General features: G+C 42.5%; 6 protein-coding genes across 7 annotated transcripts; all 6 read left to right on the top strand.

Annotated features, from left to right (window-relative positions):
- The first annotated feature begins 349 nt into the window (after positions 1 to 349).
- Positions 350 to 2354, top strand: LOC105702170 (odorant receptor 10a). Of its 2 annotated transcripts, none has more exons than XM_012429535.2 (7): positions 350 to 451; positions 542 to 817; positions 914 to 1391; positions 1476 to 1575; positions 1637 to 1759; positions 1851 to 2006; positions 2077 to 2354. In XM_012429535.2, exons 2-7 carry the CDS (start codon positions 544 to 546, stop codon positions 2152 to 2154), a joined length of 1209 nt encoding a protein of 402 aa, XP_012284958.1. In that variant the 5' UTR covers positions 350 to 451; positions 542 to 543; the 3' UTR covers positions 2155 to 2354. The 2 variants fall into 2 exon arrangements, with proteins under 2 accessions (XP_012284958.1, XP_012284960.1); XM_012429537.2 differs by having other exon boundaries at positions 378 to 451; positions 522 to 817; positions 2077 to 2174.
- Positions 2355 to 2928: 574 nt separating this feature from the next.
- LOC105701963 (odorant receptor 13a) lies at positions 2929 to 4610 on the top strand. Its single transcript, XM_012429123.2, has 6 exons — positions 2929 to 3079; positions 3179 to 3668; positions 3771 to 3870; positions 3925 to 4047; positions 4123 to 4278; positions 4399 to 4610. The coding sequence occupies exons 1-6, from the start codon at positions 2929 to 2931 to the stop codon at positions 4471 to 4473; spliced, it is 1095 nt and encodes a 364-aa protein (XP_012284546.1). The 3' UTR covers positions 4474 to 4610.
- Positions 4611 to 4799: 189 nt separating this feature from the next.
- LOC111673894 lies at positions 4800 to 5550 on the top strand. The gene is made up of 2 exons (XM_023431885.1): positions 4800 to 4860; positions 5198 to 5550. The coding sequence occupies exons 1-2, from the start codon at positions 4800 to 4802 to the stop codon at positions 5479 to 5481; spliced, it is 345 nt and encodes a 114-aa protein (XP_023287653.1). The 3' UTR covers positions 5482 to 5550.
- A 106-nt stretch (positions 5551 to 5656) lies between these two features.
- LOC105701962 (odorant receptor 13a) lies at positions 5657 to 7085 on the top strand. Its single transcript, XM_023431884.1, has 4 exons — positions 5657 to 6138; positions 6199 to 6298; positions 6431 to 6553; positions 6646 to 7085. Exons 1-4 carry the CDS (start codon positions 5657 to 5659, stop codon positions 6850 to 6852), a joined length of 912 nt encoding a protein of 303 aa, XP_023287652.1. The 3' UTR covers positions 6853 to 7085.
- A 774-nt stretch (positions 7086 to 7859) lies between these two features.
- On the top strand, positions 7860 to 9456 carry LOC105701961 (odorant receptor 47a-like). Its single transcript, XM_023431882.1, is given in 5 exon segments — positions 7860 to 7987; positions 8073 to 8775; positions 8863 to 8985; positions 9048 to 9203; positions 9278 to 9456. Coding segments are annotated over 5 exon segments (1179 nt in total). The 3' UTR covers positions 9347 to 9456.
- Positions 9457 to 9773: 317 nt separating this feature from the next.
- Positions 9774 to 11696, top strand: LOC105701960 (odorant receptor 2a). The gene is made up of 7 exons (XM_012429119.2): positions 9774 to 9789; positions 9855 to 10127; positions 10220 to 10706; positions 10825 to 10873; positions 11113 to 11235; positions 11323 to 11478; positions 11570 to 11696. Exons 1-7 carry the CDS (start codon positions 9774 to 9776, stop codon positions 11636 to 11638), a joined length of 1173 nt encoding a protein of 390 aa, XP_012284542.1. The 3' UTR covers positions 11639 to 11696.
- Positions 11697 to 16834: the final 5138 nt, after the last annotated feature.

The following is a 16834-nucleotide window of genomic DNA, read 5'->3' as shown; positions in this document are numbered from 1 at the left end:
AAGATTATTCGCAATTTATAATAAAGCGATATCATAAAAGCGATCAGATTCACCGCACGCGTAATTACAATAATTTAAATAATACTTTCCCGATACTCATCGTCACGCGGAAATTCTCCGTCAAGTTCGCAATGTCAGTCTGTACTCTCTACTAGAATGCACATTTCATGCCCATTCCGAGGTATCGAATTTTATAATGCACGTCCCCTCGGCGTCTGCAGGTGGCGGAATTATTAATGAGTTTTTTTTTCTCCACAGGATAGTCCGTAATTTCTTCCATACCTCGCATGCGCACTTGCTCGGTACTCGAGGCACTTTCCAGGAAATCTTCAGTTTCTACAGAGTCGAGGAAACGAGCGGTTCGATGATCAGAGTCCCTGAAGAGGACCTCGAAGACGTGGACGAGCTGATCGCCGTTTCTAAGGAAGGAAACGCGGAGTAGACGTGAAAAGTGCGGTCTTAGAATCATTTGAAGGAGAAAGAAAAAATATGTAAAACAATTATTCCCATCGAAAATGCAGACTTTTCGATTACTCTTCAGGTATGGAGATAGAGATCGACTGGAGCCGAAGATGGATGCGACTTTTGGGAGTGTGGCCGGATCCAAAGTTGACGAAGAAAACCGACGATAAGTGGGCATTGTGCAGGTGCATCGTACCTGGAATCGTGATTGTCGGGGTCATGCAAGTACCCCAGAGTATGCGATTGGTTGCATTTCTGGGAGACCTTGACGAAACCGTCGAAATCATGATGGCCGCTCTGGTACCAGCCACCACGTGCCTCATGAAGCTGATTTACCTGTGGATCAAGAAAGAAGGTAGAGAAAAATTCATTTCCCTTAAGTGTAAGCGTAGAATATTTTTTTATCATTCAATGTACTGCGTGAAAATGAAATTTTTTTTTTTACTTTCAGTCCTGAGGCCAGTCATCTCGTCCATCATCCAAGACTGGACCAGGCCGAAGACGAACTTCGAGAAGGACTTGATGCTGCAGAATGCCAGGCTGTCTCAGAAAATCGGAAAAACCTTTTTTGCGATGATGTACGTCGCCGTACTTTTTTACGTCATTCGACATGCATTCAATGAAGTGCAGAGGAGGTTGTCCAATAATACAGAGGTCGAGCAGGAATTCGTACTTCATGCAAATTACCCCTTCGACACTTCGAGCACTTGGGTTTACATCCTCGTTTACTTTTTACAAGTGTTCAGTGACATGTACGCTGCTCTTCTGTTCGTCACCTTCGACAGCTTCATCTTCATGCTGGTTTTACACCTGTGTGCGCAAATTAAGATCCAGAGGTCGGTGATAAAGAATTTCGCTATCAGGGAGATGAGATCCGAATTCCAAGCGATGCTGCGCTCAGTCGTCACTAGATACGACCATCTCTCGTGGTTCGCATTTTTTAGTCTCCCTAGAAAAATTAATACGGGTTATTAAATTATAATACACATTTTTAAGTACATTTTCCTTCGAAGGTTTACCCGAAAAATCGAGGACTCCTTCAACAATGTGTTTCTTAGTCAATTCCTGGCTTGTACTCTCCAGTTTTGTTTCCTTGGCTTCAAATTCCTCATGGTGAGTGATTTTTTTTTATAATCCTCTAAATAAAGACAATACTCTAGTTTCCGTGTTTCAGATCCCGAGAAACGAAACCAGAGGCGTGATTTTTATTCAGGGTTGTTGCGTGCTCATGTACACTTTGTCACTTTTTTTGGTCCCATTTATGTATTGCTATTTAGGAGAATGTCTCCACGACGAGGTAAGTCCTGGAATTAGAAGTGTCTTTGACAAAAGCAGAAATCCATTATCGCAAATTTATGAACTGTTAAGAAAAAAATTACAATTTGCAGAGCACAGGTTTATGCGAATCGTGTTACGAGTACGAGTGGTACAATTTGTCACCACATGAGGCGAAGTGTCTAATGTTTATAATGTTGAGATCGCAACACCCTCTGCAAATAACCGCCGGAAAATTTTCACCCCTCATGTTTCGGACTTTCGCGCAAGTGAGAAAAATTGTTACGTACCATTTACTCGGGTGAATAATAAGTAAATCGATGAATTTTACTTTTTCAGCTGTGGCAGACATCGGCAGGGTACTTGTCGATGTTGATAGCAGTCAAAGATCGCATAATCGAGCAACAAATTTCATGATCATGAACTCTGCATCCTGCTACTGTCTCCCAATTGGTCGATTATAACAATATCGAAACGTTTACGAGGTTATCAGAGGCAGCTAGCGATTATTCGTGGTATTTTGTAGATACTCGTTAAATCAATTATAGAAATTAATTACTCACAGCCGGTCCGAACTTCGATTAAAGTGAAGTCATTCCCGGCGGATCGAAATTTTTTATCTGATTCTTCACTTTTTGTGCCTTTAACATTTCACCATAATTAAAAAAAAAAGGAATAAGGGAAATCGGTGCAGGGGGTTGTTGACATAAAATCGTAAATTTACTTCGAATCGGCAGTTCGAATTTTTGCACAGCTACCGCGGAAGGTTCCTCCCAGTGGGTACTCCATTACATGATTTTTTCGCAAAGGGTGCGTTCCCCATCGCCTTCCATAATCACACACCGACGTCATAAATATACATACATTTCTGCGAACGGTAGAAGCGATGGCCTCTGAAATGCGGAATTATTAAACAGTTTTTTACCGGGGGCAGGCATTTCTTTCCGAGGTGCACGCCGCATGCGCAGGAGCGAAGGGGACGAGATTTAACAATGTGAAACATCAGTTTCTGCTTTGTCGAGGACAAGAAAGGTTCGTTTTAGGGAAACCCACCCTTGGGGATTGAAAATGGAGACAGAGATCGGCTGGTATCGCGAATGCATGAAATTCATGGGAGTCTGGCCAGATCCGAAATTGTCAAAGGAAAACGACGATAAGTGGGCGAAGTGCAAGTGCATTATTCCAGGCATCATGATAATGGGCGTCGTCAACATTCCCCAAACGATACGATTGATTGCACATTTCGACGACCTGGACGAGGTCATCGAGATCCTGATGAGGCCTCTTCTAACGTTCGTCGTGTGTCTGGTCAAGCTTCTTCACATGTGGTTGTTCAAGGAAGGTACATTTTCCGCGCGCAAATATTCCGAAAAATTGCAACCTGATAAAATCTTCGTGTAATTCGAGAAAAATTCTTTCGTCAAGTCCGAATTTTTCCAAGTCATGAGGCCGATCGTCGCCTCCATTGCCGAGGATTGGACGACCCCGAAGACCAAAAGCCAGGAAAATTTGATGCTGAAGTACGCTCGGCTGACCAGGAAAATATCTGCGACGTTCTTCATAGTCGGCTACCTGGCCCTTCTTTTTTACGTAATCATATATACGTTCACCGAGGTGCAGAGGAAATATCCTAACGGCACCGAAGTTCACCGAGAATTTTTATTTCACGCCGACTACATTTACGACACCTCCAGTACGCCCGTTTACTTGATTGTTTGCAGTCTTCAAGTACTGACCGTCATGTACGCCGCTTTGTCGTTCTTCACGTTCGACTTTTTCTTCGCTATGATGATATTACACTTATGCGCTCAAATCGCGATCCAGCGAGCTGTTATACAAAATCTTGACTTAGGTCATTCCAACGGGGAGAAAAAAGTCAATTTTCAGGGAATTCTTCGCTCCCTCGTCACAAGGCACGACCATCTCTGTTGGTTCGTATCTTTCGGAAAACTTTGATTAATCGCGAAAAATTTCATGAACGATGAGTTACGAAAAATATTGAAATTTAATTTCAATATCTTTCCTTCTCCAAGGTTTGCCGGAAAGGTGGAGGACTCCTTCAACATGGTTTCTCTCAGTCTTCTGCTCACCTGCAGCATTCAGTTCTGTCTTTTGGGATACAGGTTCATAGAGGTTAGTATTTTTTTTTATTTAAACCGATGTACGGTTAACTTTCTTGTTTTTTAGACCCTGATGACGGGAACAAGGGAGGCGATCATTATGGAAGGAGGTTTCCTGGCGATGTATACTTCATCATTGGGACTGATTTTGTTTCTCTTCTGTTATCTGGGTCAGTGTCTGCACGACGAGGTGAGTCTCCATTTTCGCACATTTTCTTGGGACATTAAAAGTCGATTATAATTTTTTCCTCTGTATTTCACGCAGAGTACGGGTTTCTGCAATTCCTGTTACGAGTGCGAATGGTACAATTTGTCTCCGCAAGATGCGAGATGTATTATCGTGTTAATGATTCGCTCTCAGTGTCCCCTCGAAATAACTGCAGGGAAATTTTCAGCATTATCATTCGTCACCTGCGCTCAAGTAAGGAAACGCGCCATTTTTTCTTCCGACTCCGGCAAAACGATTTTCGATCTCAATTAAATATACTGGAAAAGTAATGGTAGAATTTTTGATACCAGTCAATTTAACGTTACTTTCCAGATTTTGCAAACCTCGCTCGGATATATGTCCATGTTGATTGCTGTCAAGAGCAAGCAGCTCGAGATGGAAAATTAATTACGGTACCGATTAGACATGATAACGAGCCTAATCAGTTTGAGCTGAATCCTACTCGTACTAGTGAACGGATGCTTTCGGAATGGAACCGACTATGTTATTTTTTTTGTTGTTAAATAATTCTAAATATACTCACCCTATAACTTTTCCAGTATTCGAATGCAACACGATATGATAAGAACTTTCAGATTAAGGGTGCTCGCAGGTCTTCGCAGCTCCTGTCGAAGGATCCTTCCTGTAGGTACCCCTAAGTACAATAGGTACTCCACAGGTTGAAGACTTTTCCGGAGTTTCGAGTAAACGGAAGGAGATTCCTCCTTGTAAGCATGGTAAATTCATGTCTCAAGGGCAGTACACCACCTCACGTGCTCTATTGTGTCTACGATTGTCTCTAGTTGATGGAATTATTTAATAGTTTTTTTTTTACTGGGGTTCATCCTTTAGCGCGGGTCCCAACGCATGCGCACTGCAAGCCATTCGGGGGTTGACAAGGAGAAATCTTCAGTTTCTTTAGCGTCGAGGTCAGGAACGGTTCGACCGAAGGAAATCGCGAAAGTTACTCTAAAAACAAGAAAATAAATTCTTGGGAGTAAAAATACGGATTAGAAATAATATGTTAAGTCCCACGAAAGGATCGGATTTCTCAAAGGATTATTCCGGAGGTCAGAATTTGAATTTCCCGCGATTTGGAAGTAGGGATTCTCTTAAATACACGTCTCTTCAGGTTTGGAGACCGAAGTCAGTTGGAATCGAGAAAGCATGAAATTTTTGGGAATCTGGCCCGATCCTAAATTATTGAGAGATACCGACGAAAAATGGGATTTTTGCAAATGTCTCTTCCTCGGGGTCACGATCATCTTCTTCGTCACCATTCCTCAGGGTCTGAGATTAGTGGAGGTCCTGGATGACTTGGACGAGGTCATCGAAATCCTAATGAAGGTGTTTCTGTCATTTATAGTATGCATCGTCAAGCTGTTCTACATGTGGCTGAACAAAGAAGGTAGTTGAAAAATAATTTTGGAAAGTGCAATTAAATCTCCTCTTAAGTGGGATCTTCCACAAAAAGATCTCCTTTAACCCGCTTACATTACCGCTTCAGTTATTTCGTACTTCTTTCCCTTGGAAGTTATCTCCCGTATTTCTTATCGCCACATTTTAAAGAAATGTATTTCCCTTCGAAGTCATGAGACCCGTTATCGCGTCTCTTATCGATGATTGGACGAGTCCGGAAACCGAATCAGGACGAACATTGATGCTGAAGAACGCTCGTCTGACCAGAAAAATTTGCATCACTTACTCGGGATTGTCAGGAGTTGCGTTAATATTCTTCGCCTTTCTTCACGGCTTCATCGAAATACGTAGAAGGATGTCTAACGACACGAACATCGAGCAACATTTAATGTTGCACTCGGACTACTTGTTCGACACCTCGAAGAGTCCGATATATGAGGTGGTGTGCTTTCTGCAGTTCTCAACAATTGGCATTTGCGCGGTCATATATTTCTCGGCGGATGGATTTGTTGCAATGTTGGTGTTGCACTTGTGTGCTCAGCTGGGGATTCAGAGATCGATGGTAAAAAATTCTCTGGTGACCAGTGGTCAACGAGTGGTGGAGTTCCATCAGATGCTGAAGCTCGTCGTGAAGAGGCACCAACACCTCTGTTGGTCGGTATTGAACAACCATTGTTGACCAAGACTTGTCCATCACAATGCAATTTTTTAAAGGTTCGCCGACACCATCGAGAATTCCTTCAACAAAGTGTTCCTCAGTCAAATCCTCGTCTGCACCATACTCTTCTGCTTTCTGGCCTTTCAGTTTATCATGGTAAATTTCGGAAATGAACGTCGATTTTTAATAAAAATACAGGGATTGTAATATTAATATAATGATTTTTTTTCCCTGGTCCTGGTGGGCATCAATGTAATTTCTTTGCGGCTAATTTTTCTCCATTTGCAGATATTTGTGACTGGGTCCAAAGATTCGATTGTTCTACAGGGATGCTGCGTGGTTCTCCTTTCATCCGCTATGTTGATAAGCCCGTTTATTTATTGCTATCTGGGCGAATGTCTTAACGACGAGGTGAGATATTTACTTATTAATATAGTTTGATTGGATAATTTGTGAGATTTATTTCCTATGGACGAATAATTTTATTCACTTTGTTGTGACAGAATACAGGGTTGTTTCAATCCTGCTACGAGTGCGAGTGGTATAAATTATCGCCGAAAGAGACGAGGTGTCTTTTATTGATAATGATTCGTTGCAATCAGCCATTCCAAATCACGGCCGGCGGTTTTTTCAATTTATCATTTAGAACTTTCTCTCAAGTGAGCGAAGTCTTTGTAATTATTTCCAGGAGCATGCATTTTGGAATTTAATTGCCGAGTTTTTAATCATTTATCATTAATATTCTCTTTTAGATTTTGCAATCATCCGGAGGGTACTTATCCGTCTTAGTCGCAGTCAAAGACCGCCTGATCGAGAAGCAAGTCTGATGTTCGCAAAAATGAAAAAAGAGACAATGATTCCTAGTTTATCACTGCCGTCGTTATCGCTCGGTTGACCGGATTGTTCACAAATTTATTTATCCCTCTTAGGAATTTCTTTTCCGCAATTCTACAATTATTACCACTGTTGGATAAACATTAATAATTCACTAGTTACAGAAAGATCTCGATAGAAAAATCTGTAGAATTTATACGAACCCTTTTCACTGCACAGCATGTTTTTTTTTCTCGAGGTCGGACCAACTTGGGCCACTTTTTGGTGCACTGTAATAATTTTCTTTGAGAAGAGTCACCGTAGAAAACGACTCTGTCAAATTCTAAGGAAACAATGGCAGCCCCTCGCTCTATTATTACCTTCGACGGTGACGAGGAGTATAAACCTCAGCTTAAAAATAAATAACCGCGAGATCCGTTCGGCTGGGTGGAATATTTTATAAGTTCTTTAGGGAGGGCATTCGCGGTTCCTATTGAGCATGCGCAATCTCAAGGAAGACCGAAGGATGAAAGGCGAAGCTCCAGTCTTTGCTTTGCCGACAATCAGGCTCAATGGATGTGCCTTCGGGTGTGTAAAAATAATTCAACAATTTCATAGTTAGCGTTAAAAATATTTCAGGATTTCTTGCACTTCTAGGGCACAAAGTTAAACCCTATGAAGCAGATTGAAAAATTCTGAGGCCTGTTTTTAACGGATAGGGATGAAATATTTCATACGTTTCTATTTGTTAAATTGATTTCATTAGAATTTGGTGGTCCTCTCAGGTCTCAAGACGGAAATCGGCTGGAATCGATTCTGCATGCGAACTGTCGGGATTTGGCCAGACCCGGAAAAATCCAGGAAGGAAAATGGGCTGTCAAAATTTATCGTCTTACTACCGATTATGGCGATGATTGGCTTTATCAATATTCCACAAACGGCGGCTCTGATTACAAATTGGGGCGATCTCGAGAAGACCGTCGATATCATGCTGAAAGCCGAACTGCCCGTTGCCACTTCGTTTCTCAAATTGTTCGTCGTTTGGTTAAACAAAGAAAGTAAGGTGAAATTAATTCTGAAAATTTAAGATTTATCTTGAAATTATTACTTGAATAAGTGAACATTGTGCTGGGAATTTTGGGATCATCAGATTCTCTCGTTTCGAAGGTCTGCGACCGATTCTGGCCTCGGTGGTCGAAGATTGGACCACTTCTAGAAGTGCTACCGAGAAGAAGGTGATGCTGAAAAACGCGATAATCGCCAGGAAATTGTCTATTCGCACTTTCGTATTACTCATTACCACGGTGATTTTTTACTTCTCCCTTCACTCGTTCTTGGAGGCGCGTCGAAGACTTGGCCACGAATCGAGCTTTCCTCAGCGTCTTCCGTTTCATTCCGGATATCCTTTCGACGAGAAGAAGAGTCCGAACTACGAGCTCGCTTTTCTCTCACAGCTGATCGGCATCATTTATGCCGTTTTCGCGCATTTGAGCGTCGACAATTTCGTCGCCATTTTGGTACTCCATCTTTGCGCCCAGCTCTCGAGTCTGCGACTCTCCCTGAAGAAACTGTTTATGAAAGACGAAGAGAAAGATTCAGGGTCTGAAAAATTCCGGGAAGGCCTGCGAACTTTCGTCCTGAGACACGAACACTTAAATAGGTCCGTGCTCCGAAATATGAAATTTTTTGAATAATTTCAAAATGGCCATTTCTCTTCAAGGTTCGCCGGCACGATCGAAGACATATTCAACAAGACTTTCGTCGTGCAGATTCTCGTCTGTTCTCTTGAGGTCTGCTTTCAAGCTTTCCAGTTCCTTGTGGTGAGCTAGGCGACGATTTGCCCTAATTAAATTTTCATTCAAATCCCCTGGATCTTGGATAAATTTGGGAAATCAACTTTTTTCCAGAATCTCGCGAGTGGACACACGGAGTCCATCGTCACCCAGTCAATATTTCTGGCAATTTACACCTCTTCGGTTTTGCTTAACTTCTTCGCGTATTGCTACGTGGGCGAGATGCTCAACGCGGAGGTAAATGCTCATAGATTTTTCGAATTGTGTAAGAGAAATTTTCTAAATCACTTTCATTGCAGAGCATAGGACTACGTGACTCCCTTTACGAGAGCGATTGGTACAATTTGTCGCCGAAGGATGCAAAACTTCTGATCCTTGTAATGATGCGCGCAAGCACGCCCCTCGAATTCACGGCAGGGAAATTCCAAGCATTTTCCCTGGAGTTATTCTGCAAAGTGAGACGAAACTTAAAAAAATATCCCCAGAAAATACTGCAACTAAATTTAATTCCCGATTTTTCTGTTACCAGATCCTGAAGAGTTCCATGGGTTACCTGTCGATGCTGATCGCCGTGAGGGAACGTCTCGTCGAATCGTGATTCCTCTTCATGACTTCAATTATTTCCCATAAATACCCGGAAGAAATTTAATTGATACGTATCTAATTTAAAGTAGGACTTAATTGAAATCGGATCCAAATAGATGGTATATTTTTGTTGACTCCGGATACCATTTTTCCGGCCCTTTTTCACGTTCTCCAGTTTTTCGAATCGACTTTCGGAGCTTACGTCAAATCAGGAAAAACTTTTCTCCGCAAAATTGTTGCGCGAAGTCGTGATTCCCCTGAAGAGGAGGCAATCGATTCCCGAAGGGTATAGCCTCATAAATTTTTAAGTTCCAGGTTTTTTCTCCTAGGATTTGCAACTCTTCATCGAGCATGCGCAACCTTCAAGAAGGGGTGCCTCTTATCCCAGAAGAATGATCACATCACCAGTTTCTGAATGACCTGGAACCGAGAACATCACAATGGACTGGCGTGAGGGTGAGGCGAAAATATCCGAAGAAATGAAATTCAGGAAAAACCGAAGGGGTTGTCCGATTTCGCAGATCTGGACTTCGAGATCGGGTGGACGCGCAACAACCTGAGGATCCTTGGGATCTGGCCCGATTCTGGGAGGCCCGGGAAGGATTCCTTATTCTACCGCTACAAGTTCCTGATTCCATCGATGCTGATGCTAATCTACATAATTTTGCCGCAAACATTGTACCTGTTTTTCGCCTGGGGCGATTTAGAGCACTGCGTGGATGCGCTCCTCACGGCAGACGTTCCTATACTAACGGCGCTCATCAAATTTCTGTCTTTTTCTTACCATCGAGAAGGTATCGAAGAATTGTTTAAAATTAATAACAAGTTAACCACGATTGTCCCTTCCTAGAATTAAATTCGCAGGGTCGGGCTCCTTTTTTTCCAGCCATAAACTCCATCGTTTCTTTCGTGACGGAGGACTGGAAGCGGCCGAAGTCGAGAGAAGAACGAGAAACGATGATGAGGAACGCGAAGATCGCTCGAGGGATCTCTCTGAGGATCTCCATACTTCTGTACTTGGCAATGGCAGCACACGTAGCTTCCCATATCGCGACCGAAGTTCGACGAAGACTGTCAAATGACACAAATTTGGAGCCTCAAGTGCTGCTTCGAGGATATTATCCGTTCGACACGAAGAAGAGCCCGAATTATGAACTCCTTTCCTTCATGCAGCTCATCTCCGGCATTGGAGGTGCATTGTCATATTCGAACGTTGACAGCTTCGTCGGTGCCACGATTCTCCACGTTTGCGCCCAATTTTCGAACCTTCGATTCTTGGCAGCCAAAATGTTGAGGAAGGCCGAAAAACAAGAGCCCTTGGAATTTCGTAAAACGTTGCGCATCATCGTCGAAAGACATACCAGCCTCACTTGGTGGGTAAATCGGGCTCTGGGGAATGGTACTTTCCGATTGTCTCTCAGTACCTGCAGAATCCTTTGTAGGTCCTCGTAGATTTTGGGAAACTGGGACTCAGTAAAGGATTTTTACCAGGGTCACTCTCGTCATCGAGGAATGCTTCAATAAGATGTTCCTCGCTCAAGTAATCGCCTGCATTATTCAAGTCTGCTTTCCGAGCTTCCTTTTCCTCGTGGTAATTTTTTATTAATTATGTTATCAAATGGGAGGGATTAATACCGCGTAATAAAGTGGCGGTGCATTTCGTGCATCCTGGAAATTAATTACGAACGCGTCGTGCATGTGAATATGGGGTTTAAATATGCAGATGTAAGTGGACGATAATGTATAATTATGGAAATTCATATTTTCGTCGTGTTTCAGACTGTGTCAACCGGAGAAAAGGAAACGCTCGTTTTACGATCGATTTTTTTTATCGTCTTTACGGGGGCCATGCTCGTCCATTTTTTCGTGTACTGCTACGTGGGAGAAATGCTTTACGGACAGGTGAGGAAAGTTTCTTAAATATTTAATAATAAACTGTGCAATTGCAAATTTATATCCAAGCACTTCAATTTTTGGGACATTTTCCAGAGTGCTGGATTGTGCGATACTCTGTACGAAAGTAATTGGTACGAAATGCCGCCTGAAAATATTCGCGATTTAATGGTGATCATGGTAGCGACAAAAAAACCGATTTACATAACCGCAGGGAAATTCTTTCCATTCCTCTTCGACACGTTCACTAACGTAAGTACTTCTTCCGAGCGTATCCAATTAATAATTCAATTTTTCATCGGACGGTTTGTAAATGATTAGAATTAATTATTCACGATTCCAGGTGCTCAAATCATCGATGGGATATCTATCGGTTCTGGTCGCGATGAGAGATCGATTGGTGGAGGCTTAAAGTTTGAGAATTCCGCGGAAATGTTACCAAGTATTGTTATGTAATCATGTAAGACCAGATAATCCTTAATTTAAGAAATTATAAATTGTTAACCTACGTGCATTGCTTCTTCTTAAATCGTCCTGTACCGAGAGAAGTAGAAATGGCGAGAGGTATTCCAGCCTGCAGAAAGTCGGGAAGAAAATGGGTTAATGCTCCATTGACAGGAATACTGTCATTTACTTTTGTCATTGTTTCCTCTTCGTATCCTATTTTTTTCCACACACGTTTTCCGGTCTCTTCAAGAAAGACTTTCTTGACTCCTCGCGGTTACTCAATGAAAACATTTTCAGGTGAGAACAATGCGCAGACTTTTCACCCCCTGAAGAGGCGTCCCTAGGTTCAGCAGAGCTATAAGCGCCTCGTAAATTTTAATGCTGGAGTTCCTTCCTCTTAGGACCTTGATAATGGGGTGGAAGGAAACGCACCGAGCATGCGCCATTCTTGAAGAGGGGTGCACCCCATCGGAGTCATTTAACCAAGTCCCTTTTAGTTGAATTCAGACTTGGGGCATACGAGGTTGCAATGGAGTGGAACTCAGGTAAGCTCGCAAGAAAATGAACCAATGGACTCGCAGAAAAAATTCCCGACAGGGTAATTAGGAATAATCTCGTACCACTCGGCTGGGAAAAATGTAAGGAAGGGAATTTTCCCAGATCTGAATTACGAGTTCGGATGGACTCGTCCCAGCCTCAAGATTTTAGGGATCTGGCCAGATTCAGGGATCTCCGAGGAAGATTCCGGATTCTACCGCTACAAGTTCCTGATTCCGTCGCTCTTAATGTTTTTCTACATCATTCTGCCGCAAACATTGTACCTAGTGTCAGTTTGGGGGGACTTAGAGGGGAGCGTGGACATCCTCCTCAGGGCCGACGTCCCCATGTCGACGGCGCTCATCAAGCTCCTGGCTTTCTGGTATCACCGAAAAGGTGATGCTTATACATTCTCTAAGAAATGTTTATCTCCATTTTTTTGTACCATTCTGTTTTATTCCAGCCATAGGTTCGATCGTAACTTTCGTAACAGAGGACTGGATACGACCGAAGACCAAGCAAGAGCGAGATACGATGATGAAGAACGCGAAGATCGCTCGATCGATCTCCCTGAGATGTTCCCTCCTTTTGTATTTGACAGTGACAGCATACGTGGTATCGCACATTGCGACGGAAATTCGGCGGAAACTGTCAAGCGATACAAATTCGGAGCCTCGGGTATTGTTTCGAGGATATTTCCCGTTCGACACGAAGAAGAGCCCAAACAATGAGCTCCTCTGCATAATGCAATTTATTTCCGGTCTGGGAGGTGTCGTGGCGTATTCGAACGTTGACAGCTTCGTCAGTGTCGTCATCCTCCACGTGTGTGCTCAATTTTCGAATCTCCAATTTTTGGCTGCCGAGATGCTCAGGGAGTGTGAACATCAGGAGCCCTCGGAGTTCCGGAAGACCCTGAGGTTTATCGTCAAGAGACACATCAGCCTCATCTGGTGGGTATCTCGAGGTCTGGATGGTACTACCTATCCCGATTTTTCCAGAATTTTTGGGCGACTCCCTTAGGTACTGATTTTTGGAAACGGACTCACCGTTGAATTTTTATCAGGGTCAGTGTTATCATCGAGGACTGCTTCAACAAGATGTTCCTCGCTCAAGTTCTTGCCTGCGTTATCCAAGTCTGCTTTCCAAGCTTCCTGTTTCTTATAGTAAGTAGTTAGTAATTCGTAGTAATTTCTGAAGTCGTGCTTGAGCGAATCTTGTCTTTCTTTTGTTTAAGAGAGAGAGAGTAGGGAGACCCTTGGGGATTTTTTTCGGTAATGGAAATGATCTATTTCTCCTCATTTCAGACATTATCGACCGGCGAGAAGGAAACGATCATTTTCGAATCGATTTTCTTGATCGTCTTCACGGGCTCGATGCTCGTCCACTTTTTTGTGTATTGTTACGTGGGAGAAATGCTTTACGGCCAGGTGAGAATTTCTTGAATAAGTGCTCTTATCATGTATGATTTTAGAAATTTATTTGACAGTCGAATGTCCTTTTGCGCGATCCTCAAAATGTTCTTCGGGATCGTTTATAATTATTGGGCAACAATTCTCAGAGCGCCGGATTGTGCGACACTTTGTACGACAGTCATTGGTACAAAATGTCCTCCGAAAATACTCGGGATTTAATTTTGATCATGACTGCGACAAGACGACCACTTTGCATAACCGCAGGGAAATTCTTTCCATTCTTCCTTGACACCTTCACTAACGTAAGTCCTTATTTTAAGAGTTTTCAAAGAATTGATTATTTTCATCGGACGTTTGTAAATTATTAAAATTAATTATTCACGATTCCAGGTGCTCAAATCATCGATGGGATATCTATCGGTTCTAGTTGGGATGAGAGATCGATTGGTGGAAGCTTAGACTCGCTTAATTCCCAGGAAGCGTTATCAAGTATCGTTATCAAATCATGTAAAGCCAGATAGCTATTTATCTAACAAGTTATAAATTGTTAACGCGGATGCAAACCGTTACAAATCTCTAAGTATTTCTAAATAGTCTAATCCAATTTATAATTGTTATCGAAATAGAGACGTTGCAAGTTATCCCAGTCTTACTTACTTAGGCGAGGAGTAAACCGACCAACATAATTGTGGCATATTTCTATTTTATTTCCATTATCACATTAAATTTTATTTACCACTTCCAGGTAATAAAAACGATACTAGGGTACGTATCAGTGCTCGTGGCAATGAAGAATCAGGTACTAAAATAGTACAAAGGACACGACGAGAGAAAAGCGCTATTTCAGTGTCTTGAAAAAAGTAGAAAGTCGATTAATTATCCGTCATAGAGCCGAGCGTAAATTTAAAGTTGACAATCAAATGTTTCACAAGGATGTGTCATGTGGTACTTTACCATGCCATTCTATTAGAAGTAAAAAAATCAACTGGAATGAAAATAAGTCGCTTTAAAGTTCGGAGGTGTAATTAAATTGCCGAATAAATTAATATCGGTCGAAAAGCGCGAGTAAGAATTTTTTTCTACCTTCGCCGACGTGAGTTATGAAAAATCATTTTCAATTTCCATCCTTTCCACGAGCCGACAAATCGAACATGTGGACAGTGGATGAATGAACCTTTGTTAATTCTCTCATTTCAGTTCATAAAAACATCGATGGGATACTTATCGGTGCTGATAACAGTCAAGAGTAGATAAATTCATTAGGAACAAATCAAGTCTCGAAACACTTTGTATAAAAAAAATAGTCCTCGGTATCATCACGTTCCACATTGCGGTAATTAAATCAACGAGTCTAATTACATCTAAGAAAATAATTGTTCATATTCCCCGGATCATTGGAATTTTGAAATAAAGGAAAAAAAAATAAGTAATAACCAGAGAGTAGCGGACAAGAAAAAAAATTTAGAAATAATGACAGCTTCCTTGAATTCTACTGACCGTCAAGGATCGATAGAACTTTCATGTCTGGCGAGGGAGGAAAAACTTACTGACCCTGTTCCGGGAGAACTTCAAGATGTATGTACACCGTGCTTGAATATCTATTGAAGACATCTAAAATATAAAACAGTGCTTACTTAATTCTAGCAATTTTATTCCCGAGAAAAATTCATTTAAGGTGAACCGAACGCCAGACCACGAAACTAAAAAATTCCGTATTTCACTTGAACCTCCCAAAAAGTGCGATTAAGTACATTTTCCGATCACGTAAACAAAAATGATGAATAAACTATTAGTACATTGTTCGGTGAAATAATTGCGCAAGTACCTCGAGGTTTCCCTACAGATGGCATTTTCCCTCGCACGTACAGAGCATGCTCCAAGTATGACAAATGGAGGGATATATTTCCGTGATCCCGGATCCCGACGACAGAGCTCAGTTGCTCGAGACCCGAAGTCGTGAGTTCACGAAGAGCACCATGAAGAGTAACGACGAAACTCGTGGGTATCTCCCACCACAAATCTTCCCTTAAAAATGGGAAAAATAATTATCAATTTAATTTTTATCCAGTCGATGATTTAAAACATTCTACTCGGTAAAATAATACTTTCCTCCCTGCATCGGCGCTCTTCAGGGTTGAGTTTTTCCGTGGGCTGGAACCGCGTCCTGCTGAACATGCTGGGGATCTGGCCAGGAGGAGAGGAAGTCCAGAAAAGCTCGTTTCCGCTCCTGAAGTACAGAATCCTCTTAGTGGCGCTCTTCGTAGCGTTGCTGATGTGTCTACCACAGACCTTGTTTTTGGTGGTCTTCAAGGCGAACATGGACGACATCGTGGACAACCTGGCGTTGTGCAACGTTACGGCGACGGCAACCTTGATGAAGATGTTGGTCTTCTGGTACAAGCAGGAAGGTAATTCCCAATCGTGGCAAGGGATCCCGAAGAGCACCTACCTTCGACTTCTGATCGTTCCTCCTTGAAGATTTGAAGATCCTCCTGGGGATGATCTTCGAGGACTGGACCGAGGTGGAAGAGGGAAGGCCCTTGGAGCTCATGCAAAGAAATGCAGAATTGGGAAGAATGGTCCTAAGGTGGATCGCCATCCTCACCTACATCATGCAGAGCTTCTTCTTCAGCCAACACGTCTACCTGCAGATGATAAGAAAATCGGCGGACCTTGAGACTCATCGGGAGCTTATCATCCTTTCGTACTTCCCTTTCGATTTCCAAGCCAGTCCAATTTTCGAATTAGTGTCCTTCGGCCAGTACTTGGCACTCTTTTTCGCCGCAACTGCATACATGGCCACCGACAGCTTCATCATGATGCTCGTCTCCCACGTCTGCGTCCAGCTCGTGAACCTGAAGTCCGACCTGAAGAGTCTGGCAGAGTCGAAAGATTGCTCGAAGAGAATCATCGCAATCGTCAGAAAGCACGAGCGAATCGTCAGGTTGGTGGATTATTTTTTTTCCGGTCAGCCATTTTGTTTTTCCCGTGCATCCTTCGAGGGTCTCTTCAAGGTTCTCCAAGAAAATCGAGGACAGCTTTAATCTGATGTTCCTCGTGCAGATGTTGGTCTGCATCGTGCAGCTCTGCCTTCAGGGGTTCCAATTGTTGATGGTGGGTCTTGCTATCTGTTAACTGTTGATAACCAATTTTAGGAGGATTTTTCTTAACGTCATTTTAGTCATTAACAAACTCGGGAAGCACCATGCCTC

The sequence above is a fragment of the Orussus abietinus genome, unplaced genomic scaffold, assembly GCF_000612105.2.
Source record: "Orussus abietinus isolate OABI.00-Male unplaced genomic scaffold, Oabi_2.0 scaffold46, whole genome shotgun sequence".
NCBI lineage: Eukaryota > Metazoa > Arthropoda > Insecta > Hymenoptera > Orussidae > Orussus > Orussus abietinus.
The sequence above is the reverse complement of the archived record's forward strand: the minus strand, read 5'-3'. Positions and strand labels throughout refer to the sequence as shown.

Coding starts and splice junctions, on each gene's coding strand:
- LOC105701962 (XM_023431884.1), top strand. CDS start 5,657: ATGAGACCCGTTATCGCGTCTCTTATCGATGATTGGACGAGTCCGGAA. Junction 6,139..6,198: donor AGGCACCAACACCTCTGTTG/GTCGGTATTGAA, acceptor AATTTTTTAAAG/GTTCGCCGACACCATCGAGA. Junction 6,554..6,645: donor GCGAATGTCTTAACGACGAG/GTGAGATATTTA, acceptor TTGTTGTGACAG/AATACAGGGTTGTTTCAATC.
- LOC111673894 (XM_023431885.1), top strand. CDS start 4,800: ATGGTAAATTCATGTCTCAAGGGCAGTACACCACCTCACGTGCTCTAT. Junction 4,861..5,197: donor GCTCTATTGTGTCTACGATT/GTCTCTAGTTGA, acceptor ACGTCTCTTCAG/GTTTGGAGACCGAAGTCAGT.
- LOC105702170 (XM_012429535.2), top strand. CDS start 544: ATGGAGATAGAGATCGACTGGAGCCGAAGATGGATGCGACTTTTGGGA. Junction 1,392..1,475: donor AGATACGACCATCTCTCGTG/GTTCGCATTTTT, acceptor TTTCCTTCGAAG/GTTTACCCGAAAAATCGAGG. Junction 1,760..1,850: donor GAGAATGTCTCCACGACGAG/GTAAGTCCTGGA, acceptor TACAATTTGCAG/AGCACAGGTTTATGCGAATC.
- LOC105701963 (XM_012429123.2), top strand. CDS start 2,929: ATGATAATGGGCGTCGTCAACATTCCCCAAACGATACGATTGATTGCA. Junction 3,080..3,178: donor CATGTGGTTGTTCAAGGAAG/GTACATTTTCCG, acceptor AATTTTTCCAAG/TCATGAGGCCGATCGTCGCC. Junction 3,669..3,770: donor AGGCACGACCATCTCTGTTG/GTTCGTATCTTT, acceptor TCCTTCTCCAAG/GTTTGCCGGAAAGGTGGAGG.
- LOC105701960 (XM_012429119.2), top strand. Junction 11,236..11,322: donor GAGAAATGCTTTACGGACAG/GTGAGGAAAGTT, acceptor GACATTTTCCAG/AGTGCTGGATTGTGCGATAC. Junction 11,479..11,569: donor TCTTCGACACGTTCACTAAC/GTAAGTACTTCT, acceptor TCACGATTCCAG/GTGCTCAAATCATCGATGGG.